We start from the raw sequence: 19,134 nt of genomic DNA, 5'->3' as shown, positions 1-19,134 counted from the left end.
ACCATTGTCTGCCAACCCTATACATGTTCTTGGGTACACTCCCTGCTTCGTAGACATACCTACTAGTTCAGCCTGTCCACCCATCTGTCCACTATTTGGTTTGTTCTTGATGTTCATTGGACTTTTGATATACTGATTTAAATTTAAAATTTTACTTATTCTAAAATGTTTAATATAATAAAGTTCAAAGTTTGGTTTAGAAATCTGATACATTTCCTGTTATTCAATAAGCTATAGCCCTATGTATGCTTGAGAAAAAATTAAGGCTAGATAATCATTATAGATGATATAATTCTTTTCTGTTTCAACTACAAGAATTATTATTCAACATCATATACTGAATGTATTATTTTACCTCTAAAGAACAAATGGGTAAGGATTAATATATCAGGAGGCTTTAATTCTGATTTGTTTGAATATGTGTGTTAATGTGATAAGGTTCTATTCATTTCCTTCATAGTTAAAACATGCACACAAACACCATCACTATGAAAAATTTTAGAAGGATGTATGTGGATTTTCAAATACATGTATGCCTCACTTAATGTCTGTCTGACCACATTATGTCCATAGTCTCATAAGGTGGTTTTGGTTTTGTTTTGCTTTTTATAAAGGGAAAGCAGCTCTTCTTTGTTTACTATTTCCTATGGAGGAGCTCTGGTAGCATAGTGGCTAAGACACTTGCCTGCTAACCAGACGGCTGGCGGTTCAAACCCACCAGCCACTCCTCGGAAGGAAGGTTGGGCAATCCTACTTCCGTAGTGATACTGCCTTGGAAACCCAAGGAGGGGTCGCTATGAGTCGGGTTTGACTCGACGGCAAACAACAACAGCAACAACATGGATTGTTTTAAAATCTCTGAAACTCCCAGAGTGAACAAGCAGCAGAGCTCCAGGGTGCATCCTAATCTCTTCAAGCCTTCTATTCCGCCTCTTTCTTCCCCTCCTCCTGGCTTCCTTCACCCACCCAGGAGCCCTGGAGCCTTCCACTCCCTGTGCAGGGCAGTGCCTACCATGGCTTCTCTGCTCCTGTTGTGGGCAGCGACAGCACCAGCTGGGTCTGGGGTGCTCGCAGGCTGTGGGCAGCAGTGGCAGCTGCACATGATCATGAAGCAACCACACCACCAACACCATTACCGCCGGCCTTGCTTCTCTCTCCGCACATCAGATCCCAAGGACACATATATGAACACTCCCCTCCCCCAACCAGACACAGGGCAAGGCCAGCCCAGAGTCAGAATAGGCTTTACAGGGTTTTAACCACAGACTGTATGGGCAATGCCTGTATGTATTAGGTTGTTTGCAGTGTTCAAATTGCATAATGTCCTATTTCATAGAACATACTGTGGATATTAAGGAGCTCTGGTGGCACAGTGCCTAATGCATTTGCCTGCTAACCAGAAGGTGGCAATTGGCACCTCATTTCAAACCCACCAGCCTCTCTGAGGGGGTAATCTACCTCCTTAAAGATTTACCACTTTGGAAACCCAATGGGGGTTGCTGTGAGTTGGAATCAACTCCATGGCAGTGAGTTTGGTTTTTGGTTATTGCTGACGTTAAGTGATGCATAACTCTCTATATTTACACATATAAATGTACATTTTTACATATAGGTATATGTTTATATTTTTAGATATTTATGTGAAACCAAAAAATCAAACCAAACACACTGCTGTCGAGTCTGATCCAACTCATAGCGACCCCTTCTTGGGTTTCCGAGACAGTATAACTGTGGAAGTAGATTGCCTGACCTTCCTTTCAAGGAGTGCTTGGTGGGCTTGAATTGCCAACCTTCTGGTTAGCAGTCAAATGCCTTAGGCACTATGCTACCAGAGCTCCTAGATATTTATGTATACTTAAATAAAATATAGATCTCTTCCAAAAAATGCTATTAAAAACTCCCAAAACTTTGGAAATTGCATTGAAATTGTTGTTGTTGATGATGTTAGGTGCCACTGAGTCAGTTCCAACTCACAGTAACCGTAGGTACAACAGAACAAAATACTGTCCAGGCCGGTGCCGTCCTCACCTCATTGCTATTTTTGAGCTCACTCTTGCTGTGTCAATCCATCTCGTTGAGGGTCTTCTGCATTTTCACTGACACTCTACCAAGCGTGACATAATTCTCCCGGGATTGGTCCCTCCTGATGACATGCCCAAAGTACATGAGGCAAAGTCTCACCATCTTTGCTTCTAAGGAGAATTACGGCTGTACTTCTTTCAAGACAGTTTTTTTGTTGTTGTTCTTCTGGTAGTCTATGGTATGTTAAATAATCTTCACCAACACCAAAGTTCAAATACATCAATTCTTCTTATTCATTGCCCAGCTTTCACAAGCATATGAAGCAATAGAGAATACCCTGGCTTCAGTCAGGTGCCTCTTAGTCCTCAAAACTACATCTTTGCTTTTTCACGCTTTAAAGAGGTCTTTTGCAGCAGATTTGTCCAATGCAATACACTGTTAGCGTTCTTGAACATTGATTATGGATACAAATAAAATGAAATATTTGACAACTGTAATCTTTTCTCCATTTATCATGATGTTGCTTATTGGTCCAGTTGTCAGAGCTTTAGTTTTCTTTATGTCAAGGTAAAATCCATAATGAAGGCTCTAGTCTAGTGAAGAAGACTTTCAGCAAGTAAGGTTGTGTCGTCTGCATATCTCACATTGTTAATGAATCTTCCTCTAATCTTGATGCCACATTCTTTTCATATAGCCCAGCTTCTCAGATTAATTGCTCAGCATACAGATTGATTAAGTAAGATGAAAGGATACAACCCTGACACACACCTTTACTGATTTTAAACCATGTACTATTCCATTGTTCTGTTTTTGAGCTTTCTTTAGCATAATTTTAATTGCATATGTTATTAAATGATATGGTTCAATAAATTACACATTCTGTTTAGAATAGGCACATAGGTGGATCTCTTCCAGTTGGTTGGCTAGACAGCTGTCTCCAAAATTTCTTGGCCTAAGCAAGTGAGCACATCCAGTGTTACAACCCTTTGCTGAAACTTCTCAAACTTCTCAATTGGCATTCCATCAATTCCTGGAGCTCCCCATCACTCTTTTTATTTTCTCCCATTGCCTTCAGTATAGCTTGAATTTCCTTCATTACCATTGGTTCTTGATCATGTGCTAACTCCTGAAATGGCTGAATATTGACCAATTCTTTTTGGTACAGTTCTGTGTGTTCCATCCATTTTCTTTGATGCTCATTCACTTTTTTGCCCATAGAATCCTTCAGTATTGCAACTTGAAGCTTGAATATTTTCTACAGTGCTCTTGTCTTGAGAAATGCCGAGCATGTTCATCTCTTTTGGCTTTCTAACTCCAACTGTTTGCAATTTTCATTATAATACTGGTATATGTTACTCACTGTGCTTCCTAGATATAGTTTTTTTTTTTTTTTAACAAATTGAAAATTTGTAGCAACCTGTCATTCAGTATAATTTTTTCCAACAGTATTTACTTATTTCATGTCTCTGTGTCACATTTTGGTAATTTGCACAATATTGCTTTTCCATAGTACTATTGCACACTTAATGGACTACATTATAGTGCAAACATAACTTTTATATGCAAAGGGAAGCCGAAAAAATTGTGTGACTCATTTTATCATGATATTCACTTTATTGCAGTGGTCTGAAACTGAACTTACAATATCTTTGAAGTATGCTTGCTTTTACCTTGTCTTCTTCAGCCGCCCTTTGAAATCTTCTGTTCCGCTCCTTTACTTCTATATTTCTTCATTTTCCTTTAGGTACTCTATGTTCCAGAGCAATTGTCAGAGTCTCTTCTAACATCCATTTTGGTCTTTTTTTCTTTTCTATTTTTTAATGGCCTTTTGCTTTCTTTATGTATGATGTCCTTGATGTCATCAACTTGCCTGGTCTTCAGTCATTAGTGTTCAGTGTGTTAAATCTATTCTTGAGATGGTCTCTAAATTCAAGTGGGGTGTGTTCAATATAGTACTTTGGCTGTTGTGGGCTCAATTTTCATCAGCTTCAACTTTAAGTTGAAATTCCAAACCAAACTCACTGCTGTCGAGTCGATTCCGCTCATAGTCACTCGTCACTCTTCCTTGGGTTTCTGAGGCAGTATCTCTATGGAAGTAGATTGCCTAATGTTCCTTCCAAGGAGTGGCTGGCTGGTGGGTTTGAACCACCAGCCTTCTGGTTAGCAGTCAAATGCCTTAGGCACTATGCCATTTGTTGTTGTTAGGTGCCGTCGAGTTGGACCCAATTCATAGCGACCTCTCCTTGGGTTTCCGAGGCAGTATCACTACAGAAATAGATTGCCCAACTTTCCTTCTGAGGAGTGGCTGGTGGATTTGAACCGCCAGCCTTCTGGTTAGCAGTCAAGTGCTTTAGGCACTATGCTACAAGAGCTCCCTAGAGACATTTAAATTTAGTCTTTTCCCCTAAGAATTACACACTTTTTTCAAAATATTGTATTTTGCATCATCACTTAAACCCAGACAACTTAGTTTTATTCTCCACTTTTGAAAATGTCACCATCATAATAATAAAGGAAATGTATTTTTTCTTATTGTTTATAGGTTTCCAAAGTCCTTATCCTAGGATCAGGAGGTCTGTCCATTGGTCAAGCAGGTGAATTTGATTACTCGGGATCTCAAGCTGTAAAAGCCATGAAGGTGAGAGACTATGGTCTTTGTTAGAATTAATATACTCCCTTTAATGAGTCTAATTAGTATTTTATAATATAGATTTATGACCCTATCTCTTTTCAAAGTCATTATAATTATTTCCCTTAACTATTCCTTATGCATCCTATATTAAAAGAAGTTTGATCAAAGAAAAGGTTGTTAACTTCCTTAAATGTACATACCTACAAATGAAGATTAGCTTGGTCTCTCAAATTATCTAAATTTTAGTTTATTTATATTGAAAATGTATACAGCCACATTTATAGATGCTAGTTATTCCTTTTGAGGCATTAAGCCTTATAAAATATCTAAGTCTTTTTTTGTGACAGGGAGAATTTGGAACATCCTTTGTTCACTAATGTGTTCAAATATACTTACAAGATCCTTTTGATACCTCTTGAGTTAAAATGGGAAACTCCAGTTGGAGGTCTAGGGCAATGTTGCACTTTATCCAAATTTAGAAGTTATTACCATCACTAAGAGATCTGTCTCCCTGTTAGTGATTAGGGCACCAGAATTGTACAGCTAGATTTTCAAGTGGAAAAGAGGATTTGAAACTCAGTTAGGGAAGAACCCTCTCTCTTTTAATTCTCTAGCATCTCTACAACCCTTATTGTATTAAAATAAGCCTTAAAGAAAATTCCGTTGTATGTTACTGTATTGATGAAAAGCTAAAGACCTCTTCTTGGTGACCCTGGATGGTCCTCATTGTGGTGCTAATCCGGCCATCCAGAGGTAATGTGATCTCTCTGTGACCTTATCTTGGGCTGTGCCATTCACCAGAGACCCAGCTAGAAGATAGCATCATAGAGAAGGCAATGGGAGAGTAACAGCATACATGGAAAATTGTTGTCCAATGTTCTAGTTTTTATCAGTATTTTATATTCAGAGGTTTGCATTTGGCAGATAACTATTGAAAAGAGTAGAACACAGCCCCCGATTACATTACTCTTCTTCCCATTTTTTATTTTTCAAGACTCTTCCATATACATGAATGGGTGTACACCTACATGAACGAGTGGTATTTTGTACATACTTTCAAAATGCTACTTTACTTCACTGTGTTGTGATTTAATTTTTCCTTAGATAGATAAATGAGTGGTTGTCCAAATGTTTTAGATTGACAAATGTGTCCATGGTTCAGAGTATATTTAACTAGCATTCTATTTTCATCCTATTTGGTAGTTTATAAAGAATTAATTTTTATATTTGTAGTTTGTCCTTTTTAGGTGCTTTGCATTCATTGGGTTAACTAATACAGTTTAACTGAAACCCAGTAATTATTAGATGATTTTTATGATTGTATATTAATTGTGTGATTGTATATTGTGATTAGGAGATTAATAGAGATGAATTTGTGAACTAAACATGATTACAAACTAGATGATACATGTTTGTAATCAGAATTATTATTAGAAAAAAGATGTAAAGATTCATTAAAATGATTCAGAATTATTTTTAAGTTTTAAAATTAACAGATCTTTGTAACATGCGTTTACAGAGTCTTTTTAATATAATTTCTTTATAAAAGTTTCAATATTCATGTATCGCGCTTTCTGGAAACTATATACAAGTATACATGGGTTTGTTGGTATTTTAGCAGTGAGAATTTCTGTAATTTCTGTTTCAATGTGTTCTCATTTTGGACTCAAATATTTAAATTCTAAGCTATATTTTAAATGCATTTGTTTAACTGTATGTATCTTTGCCATATTTTGTTAATAACAATACTCTTGAAAATTTCTTAAAATCTTGAGAGATGACTTAAGTTGAAGAAAAGGCGTAGGATTTGAGTTATAATATGTGAATTAGAATCCTAATATTATTACTTGTCTACTATATGACTTTTGGCAAGTCATTTTGTCTTTTTGCATTTTAATTTCTTTATCTGAAGGGCAGAAATATCTCTTATAATCTTTGTAGAAAAATCCAATAAATTAATTTAAAAAAAGTACACTGCATGCCTTAAAGCACTATTTGAATTTAAAGTAGTATTGAAATTTATTTTTTTCATTCATGCTCTCACCCACAGATATGTTGGACTTTCAAGGATGATTTCTATACTTTCGTCTGAATATTTTGTTGACTTTTATAGGAGTTTAAATTTGACATGCTAATCTATGAAATAATAAGAACCATCTGGCCGTATTTCATGATAATTATTTTGCTGAGTATCACCCTCATCCTGTTTATAAAACTATTATCCTTACTACCCTACATGAAGAATTATTTTGAAAGTCTCTCCAGATGTTAGGAATGAGATAGGGCTATGAACTTCTGTATAAATATATATATGCTTTTTTGCCATATGGACATTTTCTTTTTATATAATGGTGTAAACAGTTGTATAATGCTTTTTTTAAAGCACTATAACAGGCATGAAAACCTAGAAAAATGGAAACCAGCACTGGGCTCTTGGTGCTTCCAGCAAGAAGGGAACACATTACCCTGCCTTTTAAAAGTGCACTTTATTTTGTTCTCCAGCAGACAACAGAAAGCAAAGGAGCTTTTTTGCTGTTTCGAGTTCCATTTTCTGTTTCACTCATTTTATAAATCTGAAACAGTTGATTCCTCTTTGGTAGACTGAGATACAAAACTAAGTAGAATTTGCAGACCTCTAGTCAAATTCTATAGAAATGGTTTCCAGCTAGGCTTGATACCTCCAGTACAAGGAATTTACCATGGGTCTCTTTTTGGGTAATTTGCTTTCACACAGTTTCTTTCCTTCTTTGACCAGAAGTTTGTCTTCCTTTAGCTTCCATTCATTAGTCTTATTGCCGATCTCTGCAGCCCACAGAGTGATGCACTTTGTCATCTAATGCATCTTCGTTTGAATGTGGTTACTCTCTTTTAGTGCTATATATGCAGAGCTTGAATCCTTTTGTTTCTTTCAGGAAGAAAATGTCAAAACTGTCCTGATGAACCCAAACATTGCTTCAGTCCAAACCAATGAGGTGGGCCTAAAGCAAGCAGATACTGTCTACTTCCTTCCCATCACCCCTCAGTTTGTCACCGAGGTCATCAAAGCAGAGCGGCCAGACGGGTTAATTCTAGGCATGGGTGGCCAGACAGCTCTGAACTGTGGTGAGTTCTGCGAAGTCTAATTACATATTTTTGACCCATGCATCTTTTTTTTTGAATCCATCTAACATTTGTGCTTGGTGTGTTTATAAAACTTTTCTTTTCATATGTGAGGAAGCAGCTAGAAATCAGCCACTAAAAGTGGGTTATGATGAATATTATTGGTTTATTTAACAAAATAATTGAGGGACAAATGCAGTTAGCTTTGTTGCCCAAGGATGTCCAAGTAGGCTTCGCAGGTCGACATCCACTACCCCAGGCTATCATTTTTCTCTGCTACTACCAAAGCCCTGAGAACTCTTATGAATGAAAATGAGCATTAGTATTTATTAAATGCTCTCACTTTCACATATATTTTCATGATAATGTGGGTAAGGTTTGTTACCATTCCTTCATGCAATTTATCAACATTGATAAATTCACTGTTCTGCCCTCTGTGCCATGCTTTCAGATCACTCAGAAGTAGATTATGAATGAGAATCTGTTCAGCTTGTTGTAATAAGCAATTGGAAAGTAAACTATATGTCAAAAAAAAAAAAAAATTAGCCAAAGGTATATGACAGTCTAGTGGACACACAAACAATTCTGATTAATTCTTTGCTCAGATAAATAACTGATGTCCCTGGATTTATTTAAATAAAAGAAGATTATTTTAAGAATGGGTCCTAGAAGGAAGAGGGGGATATATTGAAATCTTAAATAGAATCCTGTATTTTCTTATTAATAAGAATAACAAAAACAACTTGCACAAGGTGGTAATTCAGTAATAACAACATTAACAGCATATTTTGTTAGAATGTCTTCAGAATTTTATTTTCAAAGTTGTTTTCCCCTAAGTATTATTCTCTTGTGGACTGTGGTGACTTTTCGGATTTAAATTTAACTTAAATAAATAAATAGACCAGATTGTACTCAGGTGTGTTAGAAAAGACTCAAGAGTCTGAGATTGTAAAAGCTGATTGTGTTTGATCCTTTCACAGGAGTGGAACTGTTCAGGAGAGGCGTGCTCAAGGAATATGGCGTCAAAGTCCTGGGAACCTCCGTTGAATCCATTATGGCCACAGAAGATAGGCAGCTGTTCTCAGACAAACTAAATGAGATTAACGAAAGAATTGCTCCCAGCTTTGCAGTGGAATCGGTAAGGAATCTTTGATCTGGAGAAACAAGGTCACTATTTATCATGGGTGGTGGAGAGAATCATTTGTCATGCCTGATAATAATGGTTAAAATTCTTATACGTGCCTACATTTTCTTCCAGAAATGATACTGTGTATTAATTGTAATGTTCAAGATGGAAATATTAGGGACAGGTATTAATATTTTATTTCATGAAAAGAGAAACGTAAGCCTAGAAATGAAGTGGTTTATTAATAATGGTTGAAGTGTCTCTAAATCTCAAATCTGTTGAATTGAAAAAAAAAAAAAAAAAAAAGAACCATACCAATCTGCAATGCCAAAGAGCTTTCTATCTTCTCTCTGGGATCAGTCTCACAGCTTGAGTGTGCCAATGCCTGCAAACAGCAAATGATTCCAATTTTTTTAAAAAACAAACAACTTTAGAATGGAATAAACCTTTTAGAATGGAATTATCTAGGAAAGAAGCCATTGGATGTAATCAGTAAGATTCATGAATAGAAGTCTTTTGCTCAGATATTTAAAGGGACTAGGTTATTATGCTATTCTATTATTCATTTTTCATAATATCCTATGCGTATTGATATGCTCTTAACAGGAGAAAGTCAATTTGCTGTACCTCTGCTTTTACCCCTACGGATTTCTGAATTCAGGCATATAGTCTGTGGAGTGGGGGTGCTGGAGGCAGTTGTTAATGCAACTTTCCCATTATAGGAATAGGCAAATCCTTAGGGATAAGGCACGTACCCCAGGAACAACTAAAAATTGACTGTGTGTTTTTCAGAGAAGAATACTGCCAAGTACATGACATGTTACAAAGCTGCCAATCAGGAATAATCCTGGGATAGCCCTGCTGAACCCTTTGGGAACCTCCTGCCATACATTTATTCTTTTATTGCCAGGTTTAATCCTGTGCTTGCTTCCTCAGGCTGAGAAGCAGGCATATGGGAAGGTATAATTACATTCCCATAGGTAGTGTAATAATATTCTATGACCGAAAAATATAGCCACCATATGTTGTGTTCTGTAAATTAAAAAAACAAAAACAAAAACAAAAAACCTCACCAAATTCCAGCTTCTGGGACTACTCTCTGATTGAATTTGAAAATAGAAAACTCTCTCTATATATATACTGTTCCTAATGACTTCTTGAAGTTATACCAAATTAAACAACTTTATTTCACTTAAGAGATAAAAGCTTTTAAGCTGAACTTAAGAATTCAATATGGCTGTCTTTGTCAAATTAATGATTATTCTCTCTACCTTGGCCATGGTTTTATTTTTATATGTCAATATCAAAACAAAAATTTATCACAGAGGGCTTAGGAGGGCACAAGGCCTTTTGGTATATTTTTTAAAAATAGAAAAAGAACAATGATCTAGAGTTTTAATTAAAATTTCTATAACTTTTTTTTATTCCCCAGAAGGAGATGAAGGAATATTTCCATACTCACTCGTCCCAACTAAATCAGTTTACTGTGACTGTCAGATGCTCTGTGTGTGGTCTTCTCTGCTGTTATGGCCAGCTTTTAAATCTTTGAATACTTGTTCTTGTTGTCAGATTGAGGATGCCCTGAAGGCGGCAGACACCATTGGGTACCCAGTGATGATCCGTTCTGCCTATGCACTGGGTGGGTTAGGCTCAGGCCTCTGCCCTAATAAGGAGACCTTACTGGACCTCAGCACAAAGGTACATGTTTTCATAGGCAAAATTCTTACCAACCAGGAAAACTTGAAATATCTTTTCAATTAGATAAAGTTTTGTAGATGAGAAAATGTTACCTTTTTCTCTATTTATTAACTCACCACTATGTTTTCTAAAAGTCTTATTTAAAAGATGTGATTTGGGTGAAAGTTTGCAGAGCAAATTAGCTTTCCATCAATAGTTCATTTACGTTTTGTTTCCTGACATTGATTATAGGCCTCACAATATAAAGGCTGTCCTCCTAATTCCTTCCTATGGTTACCTTTCTTCTGTGCCCTTCTTACCTAGGCATTCCTGCCTCCCTAGCTTTCTCTCTGTGCAAATGCTGCCCTTTTGATATCCCATGATTGATTGTTCTAAGGAGTGCACCTCCCTGGTGTATTGTTCAGCTTGTAGGCTTGTCTATTGTTTGGCTGAGAGTTAAGCAACAGGAGTGAGTTCAGTTCCAGGCTTGAAAGATGATTAGGGGCCATAGTTTTGGAGGTTTCCCCAGTCTCTGTCTGACCAGTAATACTGTTTTTTTTTTTTTTTTTTTCACATTTTTGAATTTTGTTCCACATTTTTTCCATTCTATCAAGGATTTTCAATTTTGATCTATTTCTGAATGGTTGGCATTGGAAGTCAGGCACCTTCTAGAGCACCTGCTGATCTCCGAGTCATGCAGTCTGAGGTTCCCAGGGTCCATCAGTCCCCAGGACTAACTATTTCCAAGTGTCTTTTATTTCTTCACTCTTTGTTCTAGATGAGGAAAGACCAATATTTGGATCTTAGATGGCCATTTGAAAGTTTTTAAGGCCCCAATACAAGACCTCAAAGAAAAGACCTGCAATGCCCTTAAAGAATTCAGGAAAACAATAGAAGATGACACTCTTAAGAAGGAAATGCAGTGCAGTTAATTATGCCAGGGAACAGGAATTAACCAGGCCTATCCTAAGTAAACCAGTGGTAATTCTACCTAGAAAGTCACCTTTATTGTACCTCCTAATGTCTTCAATGACATAGAATTTTGTCCCTAAATTTTATTCCTTTGCTTCAAAATCTGCTCCAAAAAGACCACAATATTAAAATATATTTTAGTGGTTAAAAAGAAATGGAAGATAATGTTTAATTTCTCCCTAATTTTTTGAAATAATGTGAAAAGAATGATATCCAGAAAGTAAAACAAAGTACATTGACTCCTTTAGCTTTACCCAAAACTCTAGTGTTTAACATATATCGTATAAACCTCTTAGTATCATAAATGATAAGCTCTTAGCCAACTGCCCTGCACACATATAGATGAAGGTCTGATCTGAGTGTTTATAATTTATTTATTTCAAAGTAATTTTAAAATATTACTAAATAACTCTTTTCTCAAGAGGTAAAATCTTGAGAAAATTAAGATGTGCTCCAAACGATGAAAAATTAACATGGAAGTCATGCTCCAGGAAAGCAGACAGTTGCCCATTGTGTTCTCCCATTCTACAGTGGGGTCTGGCTATACTTGGGGCTCAATCACTCCTTGTTGAGTGAATGGGTCCATGTGCAACCAAAAGACCCATGTACTACATGACAGCCACGGAAGTGAATCTGACAAAATTACTGTGAGTATTATTTTGAGGAGTGATTAATAAATAGCCCCATCCAAACCAAAACAAACCCACTGCTGTAGAGTTGATTCCAACTCATGGCAACCTTATAGGACAGAGTAGAACTGCTCCATAGGGTCTCCAAGTTTGTAAATCTTCATCTTTCTACCATAGAGCAGCTGGTGGGTTCAAACCACTAACCTTTTGATTAGTAACTGAACTAATCACCACAAAACCAGGGCTCTCGTAACAAATAGTCCAAGCACAGGTAATAGCTTTACATTGTTTCCATTTTAAGGGGAAGAAAATGAAGCCTTTGAATTTCTTATGCAGCATTTGAGAATAGATAAATAAAATCAAACCTATTTAACAGCTATATGATAGACTTACATGTCAACAACTTGAAGATAGTTTTTCTAAAGTTGCAAATAAAAGGAAGAATATCTAAAATAAATATTTTAGGTTGTCTTTCTGAACTTCTGAATTGTGTTTAAAGCAAAAATATCTTTATAGAGATACAGAAATTTATTTCCTCTGTCATATTAGATGTTCCAAATGTTTTTAATATTAGCAATTTTATTTTTACTGCCAGTAATCATAATCCATACATATTATTTTGAATAATATTTTACACTGAATAATAATGTATTTAATATTTTGAATAATCTAATAAACTGCTTTCTAATAGTTTTTTAATAATTTGAATATTTTTGAAAATTTTTCTAATAGTTTGAATATTTTCAAACTAACCCATTGCTGTGGAGTCTATTCTGACTCATACTGACCAGTAAAACAGAGCAGAACTGTCTCGTAGGGCTTCCAAGACTAGTATTTATGGAAGCAGATTGCCACATCTTTCTGTTGTGGAGCAGTTGGTGGGTTAGAACCCCAAATCTTTGGTTAGTAGCAGAGTACTTAACCATTGGATCAACAAAGCTCCTCCATTTCTTGTATATATTTTTCACTGTATAAAAATGTATTATAAATACTGAATTTTCAATTGGAAACAAATTCCCTTTTGACACAATGAAGATAATTGTAGAATGAGATTGTTTTCAATTGCTTATATTTGCTAAAATAATCAATTGATCATTGAATCGTTTTCCTGCTGGCAGTAGCTGTTGACAACCTAGATTTCTTGTAGTGATTAATTATATTATTATGTCCTAAAATACCCCCTTATTGTCTTGAGATTACATTTAATACTATTAGAATATACATTAACTTTTTTCAGGTCTGTAAATTAACTTTTTGAATAAAATCTGAGAAAATGTGTATGGACGATCTCAGTTGTCTTTCTATTCAAATATCCATTCTACTCTTTAGAACACGAAAAAGGTTTCCAGAATCTTATCTTTTGTCCTCTAGATTTATTTTTCCAGCAGGCAGTCCTAAAGAAAATCAATTATTATTAAATTGTTACCACCGGCTACACAGTTTCCTACCCACTTTTCAAACCTCATCATGGGCAGCTAGGGAACAAAGGTGGCACATTTTCAGTTACATAGAATGGAGCCCTCAATCTGTATGATGACTGAAATGGAAAAAAAAAAAAAAAATATTGAGACACAACATAAAATGAAAAGTTTTTCTTTTATTATACTGCCTACTAATTTGAATTTTTTCAAACTACTTTCCCCACTTACTTTATTTTCCTTTGACTGTCTTCCCATATCTAATATATTATAAGACAAAGGGACATTTCTGTCTTGGATGTTCAGCAACTAAATGTCCTGAGGTTAGAAACTGCCTATTTGATATTTTGGGTTCTATTCTACCCACCGTGAGTACTCAGTAAATATGAAATGGTAATTATACTAATTCATATCTGTCTAATCAGGCATACATGATATATGACTCAGAGTATTTAAGCACTTAGGCAGTGATTAACCATAATAATAGTTGCATATGATTCTTTTAATTTCTAAGTTTCAAATGCCATCTTGGTTAACTGTTTACAACCATCATCATCTCCTTTCTTCTCCTCATCAACATCAACTAACTTTTATTGTATGTGTCACTGTACAAAGCACTCTCAGCTATTTTAGAGAAAGCCAGAATCTTTAGACTTATTTTTCCACATTTATTCACACTTATCACATTTTCTGGTTTCAGAGAAGCCTAGCTGCTGAAATAATTTCATTTCCCTCTGCCTGATTGCTCAATTATTTTCTCTTTTTCCTAAATTAGTTTGATTTAATGTCATATCAGCACTTTGAATGGCAAGCCTCAATAATGCAAATCAAGCATATTCACTGCAGGATGCTATTCTAGTACCTCACTGATTTTCTGACACATTGTGCCTTCTGAAGTGTAGGAGAGGATGGAGACGGGACTTGAGACTTCAGTGCTGACCAGGATTCAGGCCAAATAGCCATGTTTCAATCCATGCCCTTCCTTACTCTTTGATGTCTTTTGTTGCAAATTTCTAGGCCTTTGCGATGACCAACCAGATTCTGGTGGAGAAGTCAGTGACAGGTTGGAAAGAAATAGAATATGAAGTGGTTCGTGATGCTGATGACAACTGCGTCACAGTCTGTAACATGGAAAATGTTGATGCCATGGGTGTTCATACAGGTAGGTAAAGATCTTCAAGAATGAAAGTAATACCTTCAAGTCATATCTTTGATGGCCCAGTTTCCTGTTTTTTAAATTTTTTCCTTTAAGCTGCTATTCTTAGCTGACAGATTAGTGACAAAAATTCACACAAGCGTAGTATTTTAGAGTATTGAAATTACTCTCATAAACATGTAGTTTAACTTCACAAAATTCTTATGAAGTAAAGGCAGGTATTTTTATCCTGATTTATTTGAGGAAAGGGTTCAGATATAAGTGATGCTATGAAACCAAAATCTCTTACACTTGGTGATGAGAAGTAAGGAGTGAAAATGATGGAGGCTTAAATCAGACAGAGGTGTTAGTCATCAGGTGAATGAAAAAGTAGCCACACATGATAGTAATAGGGTTCTCCCGGAGGAAATCTAATCAGAGGGAGAGGGCAAAAATAATGACTTAGGTCTTAGAAATGCTAAATTTGAAGTGTCAGTGGAACTCTCAAGAAGGGAATTAATAACATGGAACTGGAAACAAAGAAATAGAGGATAGAAATAAAGATTTGGAAATCATGGATGTGAAGAAAATAATTGAAGTTGGAGGCATAGGTAAACTACTCAAGGGCCAAAGTACTGTATACAAAGGGAAGAGAATAAAGTCAAGGACTGCATCTTGGGAAATATTTAAATTTATAGGTAGGATAAAGAAGCTTTAGTATGGAACACAAAGAGAATGATAGAGAATTAGGGGGACAAACCTTATGAACAAATGTGAGAAAATATTTTATTTATTTTGGACTGTGTCAAGTATTGTAAGAGGTCAAGAATGAGGATTTAACTTGGATTTTTAGATGTCTAAGAGGGAAGGTTCCATGCAAAGTTGGTAATGTCAACCAAATTGAAAGGATTGATGCGGTATTGAGTGATGAGCAGGACTGGCAAGAGGTTGAGAAGTTCGGTAATGCAAAGAAGGAGGTAGAAGGTTTGTGTGATTGTTGTGGAAGGATTTTTTTCACAGAAGAGATTTGAATACGTTTGTAGGCAAGGAGCTCTGGTGTCATGATGCCTAAGGCATTTGATTGCTAACCGGAAGGCTGGTGATTCAACCCCCAGCCACTCCTTGGAAAGAAGATGGGGCAATCTCCTTCCATAGAGATACTGCTTCAGAAACCAAAGGAGGGGCCGTTACGAGTTGGAACTGATTCAACAGCACTGAGGCTTTTTTTGTTGTTGTTGTCAGTAGAGATGGAGTAAGAGATTGGGTATATAAGAGGCTGTGATTGGAGGAAGAGTGAAGAAATGGGAAAGGATAAGAGAGAACAACCGGATGAATCAGTCTGGGCCAAGAGGAGATATGATTCTATGGAGGGAAGAACTTAAGAGGGAATTTGAGGTAAAATGAAAGGAAGATGAAGAAGTTCATGTTAATCCAGCAAATAGATGACTGAAGCATTGGTAGCTAGATGAATGTGGCAAAGATGAGAGTGGTTTCTGTAAGCAATGTGTTAGAATGATAAAACAAGAATTATGGGAAATAATATTTGATGTTCCTTATATATGTTTCCTTAAGATACTACTTTCCTAACAAACCTATGGACTGTTCTTCGTCTTTCTTGTACCACGTGAGTAGATTATTAAGTCACTGAAGTGGGTAATTGAGCTATGCCATCAAATAATTAGTGTTTCTTGGCTTTATAGGTGATTCAGTTGTCGTGGCCCCTGCCCAGACACTCTCCAACACAGAGTTTCAGATGTTGAGGCGTTCTTCAATTAATGTTGTTCGCCATCTGGGCATTGTGGGTGAATGCAACATTCAGTTTGCCCTTCATCCTACCTCAATGGAATACTGCATCATTGAAGTGAATGCCAGATTGTCCCGAAGCTCTGCCCTGGCTTCAAAGGCCACTGGGTAAGACCAGATCAGTCATGGCTCTGTGGAGTCCTTGCAAATAGTAATGGAAAATTGACAGATAGTAGAATACTGTGCTATATTTAAAAACTATATTCCCCACTTCTGTATGCTGGCTGCAAATCATTTGTGGGACCCTAAGGACATGGTTATTAATGAGCTTGCTGCCAGATTGAGGCAAATGGTATTGCTAGCTGGCTTTGTTTGCTGGCTAATCATAAACTAATCAAAATCTGGGTGGTCAAAACAGGCTGTGAAAAATCTGCTTCTTAATTGCACTTTGCAGATGTTGCTAAAAAAATGCCAATTACTCCTTAATATTAGTCCTCATCAGGCTTCTTCAGGTGTATAGCCCTACAGAAAATGCTAGGAAAATAAGTTTACTTGGATCAAACATTTAGTACACATTATTTTTATTTTCATACACTAAACAATGTAGGACTTTTCCACAGGTAAATGTTGCAACCCAATAAATAAGTTTACAATCCATTTGAACAATTCCTAGCAAGCATCATTGGAGAGAAAATTAATTAATGCATTTCATTTTATTATATTTAGCATCTGGCATTTAAATGACATGGCATTCAAATTAACAAAATAATTACTTCTATAGATATTTTATATAGCTACCAAGTGCTGCATGGAGTGCTCATAGAATGTGTTGCCCTATGCAGGAGTCAGAAAACCTTAGTTCTCATTCTGGTTCTTCCACTGATTGTGTGACTTTGGGTAAATTACTTATCGTTTCTATCAGTTGCCTCATCTGTAGGGTGGGGAAGTTGGATTCAAAGGACTAATATATAATTCTATAGTTCTATGAATTATTTTCTCAAGCACCAGTATTAAAACTGACCTTTCAGATACACAAAATTGACCTTTCAATCACATAAACCTTCTACCTCCTTCTTTGCATTACCGAATTCTTGGTGCTGAAGTCCAAAGATAATTTGGAGACACAGCTAAGGACAGTATTTGCAATGCCTATGTTTCCTGGCCACTGCATACTCCACAGTGCCAGCTAACTCAACTGTCTTCCTAGGTCCACACATGGATATTTTTTTTTCCAAAGATTGTTTAGCAGATTCTTAGCTTAGTGGAGGTTAAACAAGTGAGTGCTTTATTTATTAAGGCAGTTATTGACTTGTGGTTGAAGAGGTGAAGGTAAGCAGTTGGAGCTATGCATGCCAAGCATGGAGAGTGAATTCTTCTGTGACCTACGTCTCCACACTTTTGTCTTGACTTGCATTATTTTATGAGTGGGTATTAAATAAACAGAACAGAGAATCAGGTGTATCTTGGACCCTGAAGTGCAACAATACCAGAATTTCTAAGTAAAACTAATTTATGGTTTGGGCTGTTTCCAGTGCTTACTACTTAAAGTTGAAACAAAATTTGTCTTCTCCTTTATAGTTATCCATTGGCATTCATTGCTGCAAAGATTGCCCTAGGTATCCCACTTCCAGAAATCAAGAATGTTGTGTCGGGGAAGACATCAGCTTGCTTCGAACCTAGCCTGGACTACATGGTTACCAAGATTCCTCGCTGGGATCTTGACCGTTTTCATGGAACCTCTAGCCGAATTGGTAGCTCTATGAAAAGTGTAGGAGAGGTGAGTCTAGTTTACTCTTCTATTTAATCCTTGTTCTCAGATTACTTTGCAAAATCCTCAATACCATGGAAAGTCTTAAGGTTGCCTGGACTCAGAGTTTTTGATTAGAGGATAAAAAGTAAATTGGTTTCTTCCCTAGTGTTTAAACAACTGTCTATTTAACTGTTAAAGTTACATGACCATTTCATTGGATTCTAAGAGCTTCTATTTAAAAGGAGAGGACATGTATGTAGGTATATAATATATATATGCATATGAAAACAAATATTCATATAAATATGAGGTATTTTATAATCAAACCACAAAAGTAAGATAAAATATTGCATAATATAACAAAAAGGCCACTGACTTGAGGTTACAAATTCAATTTTAATCCATTCAGGCTAAATTTGGCTTCAACTTGCTTATACCTCACTTCCCACGTCTGTTAAAGAAAGAGGTTGGATTCAAAGATCTCTCAGGGCTCTTTCAGCTTTAAATGGAGAAGTAATGGTGGTGTATTAAATCCGCTTTTATTAACCTGAAAAACTCTAAGCATTTAGCCCCTTAAGAGAATTTTCATACTGTTTTACTTCATACTATATGACATTAAAATTGTTGTTGTTATGTGCCGTCCAGTCGGACCCGACTCATAGCACCCCTCCTTGGGTTTCCGAGGCAGTATCACTACGGAAGTAGATTGCCCGACCTTCCTTCCGAGGAGTGGCTGATGAGTTTGGAGTGCCAGCCTTCTGGTTAGCAGTCGAGTGCCTTAGGCACTGCACTACCAGATTATTCCACCTTCAAAGAGTAGCAATTCTCTGTGAGAGGAAAGACAGAAATCCAGATGCTTGCTCCTGAGCTTCTCTCTTTCTACTGAGGAGGTTTGGTGTAACGGAGAGATCATGGGCTTTGGAACCAGGTG

At 36.4% G+C, this 19,134-nt stretch overlaps 1 protein-coding gene across 1 annotated transcript in view; it reads left to right on the top strand.

The window, feature by feature from the left end:
* The window catches only part of CPS1 (carbamoyl-phosphate synthase 1), a 171,448-nt gene that overhangs the window by 73,515 nt on the left and 78,799 nt on the right, over positions 1 to 19,134 (top strand). Inside the window, exons 11-17 of the mRNA XM_007935894.2 lie at positions 4,565 to 4,660; positions 7,567 to 7,756; positions 8,734 to 8,891; positions 10,449 to 10,577; positions 14,593 to 14,737; positions 16,411 to 16,621; positions 18,032 to 18,230. Of these exons, the coding sequence (XP_007934085.1) occupies positions 4,565 to 4,660; positions 7,567 to 7,756; positions 8,734 to 8,891; positions 10,449 to 10,577; positions 14,593 to 14,737; positions 16,411 to 16,621; positions 18,032 to 18,230 (1,128 nt within the window). The remainder of the gene's footprint in view (positions 1 to 4,564; positions 4,661 to 7,566; positions 7,757 to 8,733; positions 8,892 to 10,448; positions 10,578 to 14,592; positions 14,738 to 16,410; positions 16,622 to 18,031; positions 18,231 to 19,134) is intronic.

The sequence above is a fragment of the Orycteropus afer genome, unplaced genomic scaffold (assembly GCF_000298275.1).
Source record: "Orycteropus afer afer isolate SDZICR_OR568_19922 unplaced genomic scaffold, OryAfe1.0 scaffold00002, whole genome shotgun sequence".
In the NCBI taxonomy this organism is placed as follows: domain Eukaryota; kingdom Metazoa; phylum Chordata; class Mammalia; order Tubulidentata; family Orycteropodidae; genus Orycteropus; species Orycteropus afer.
This window is presented reverse-complemented; position numbering and strand designations above follow the sequence as displayed.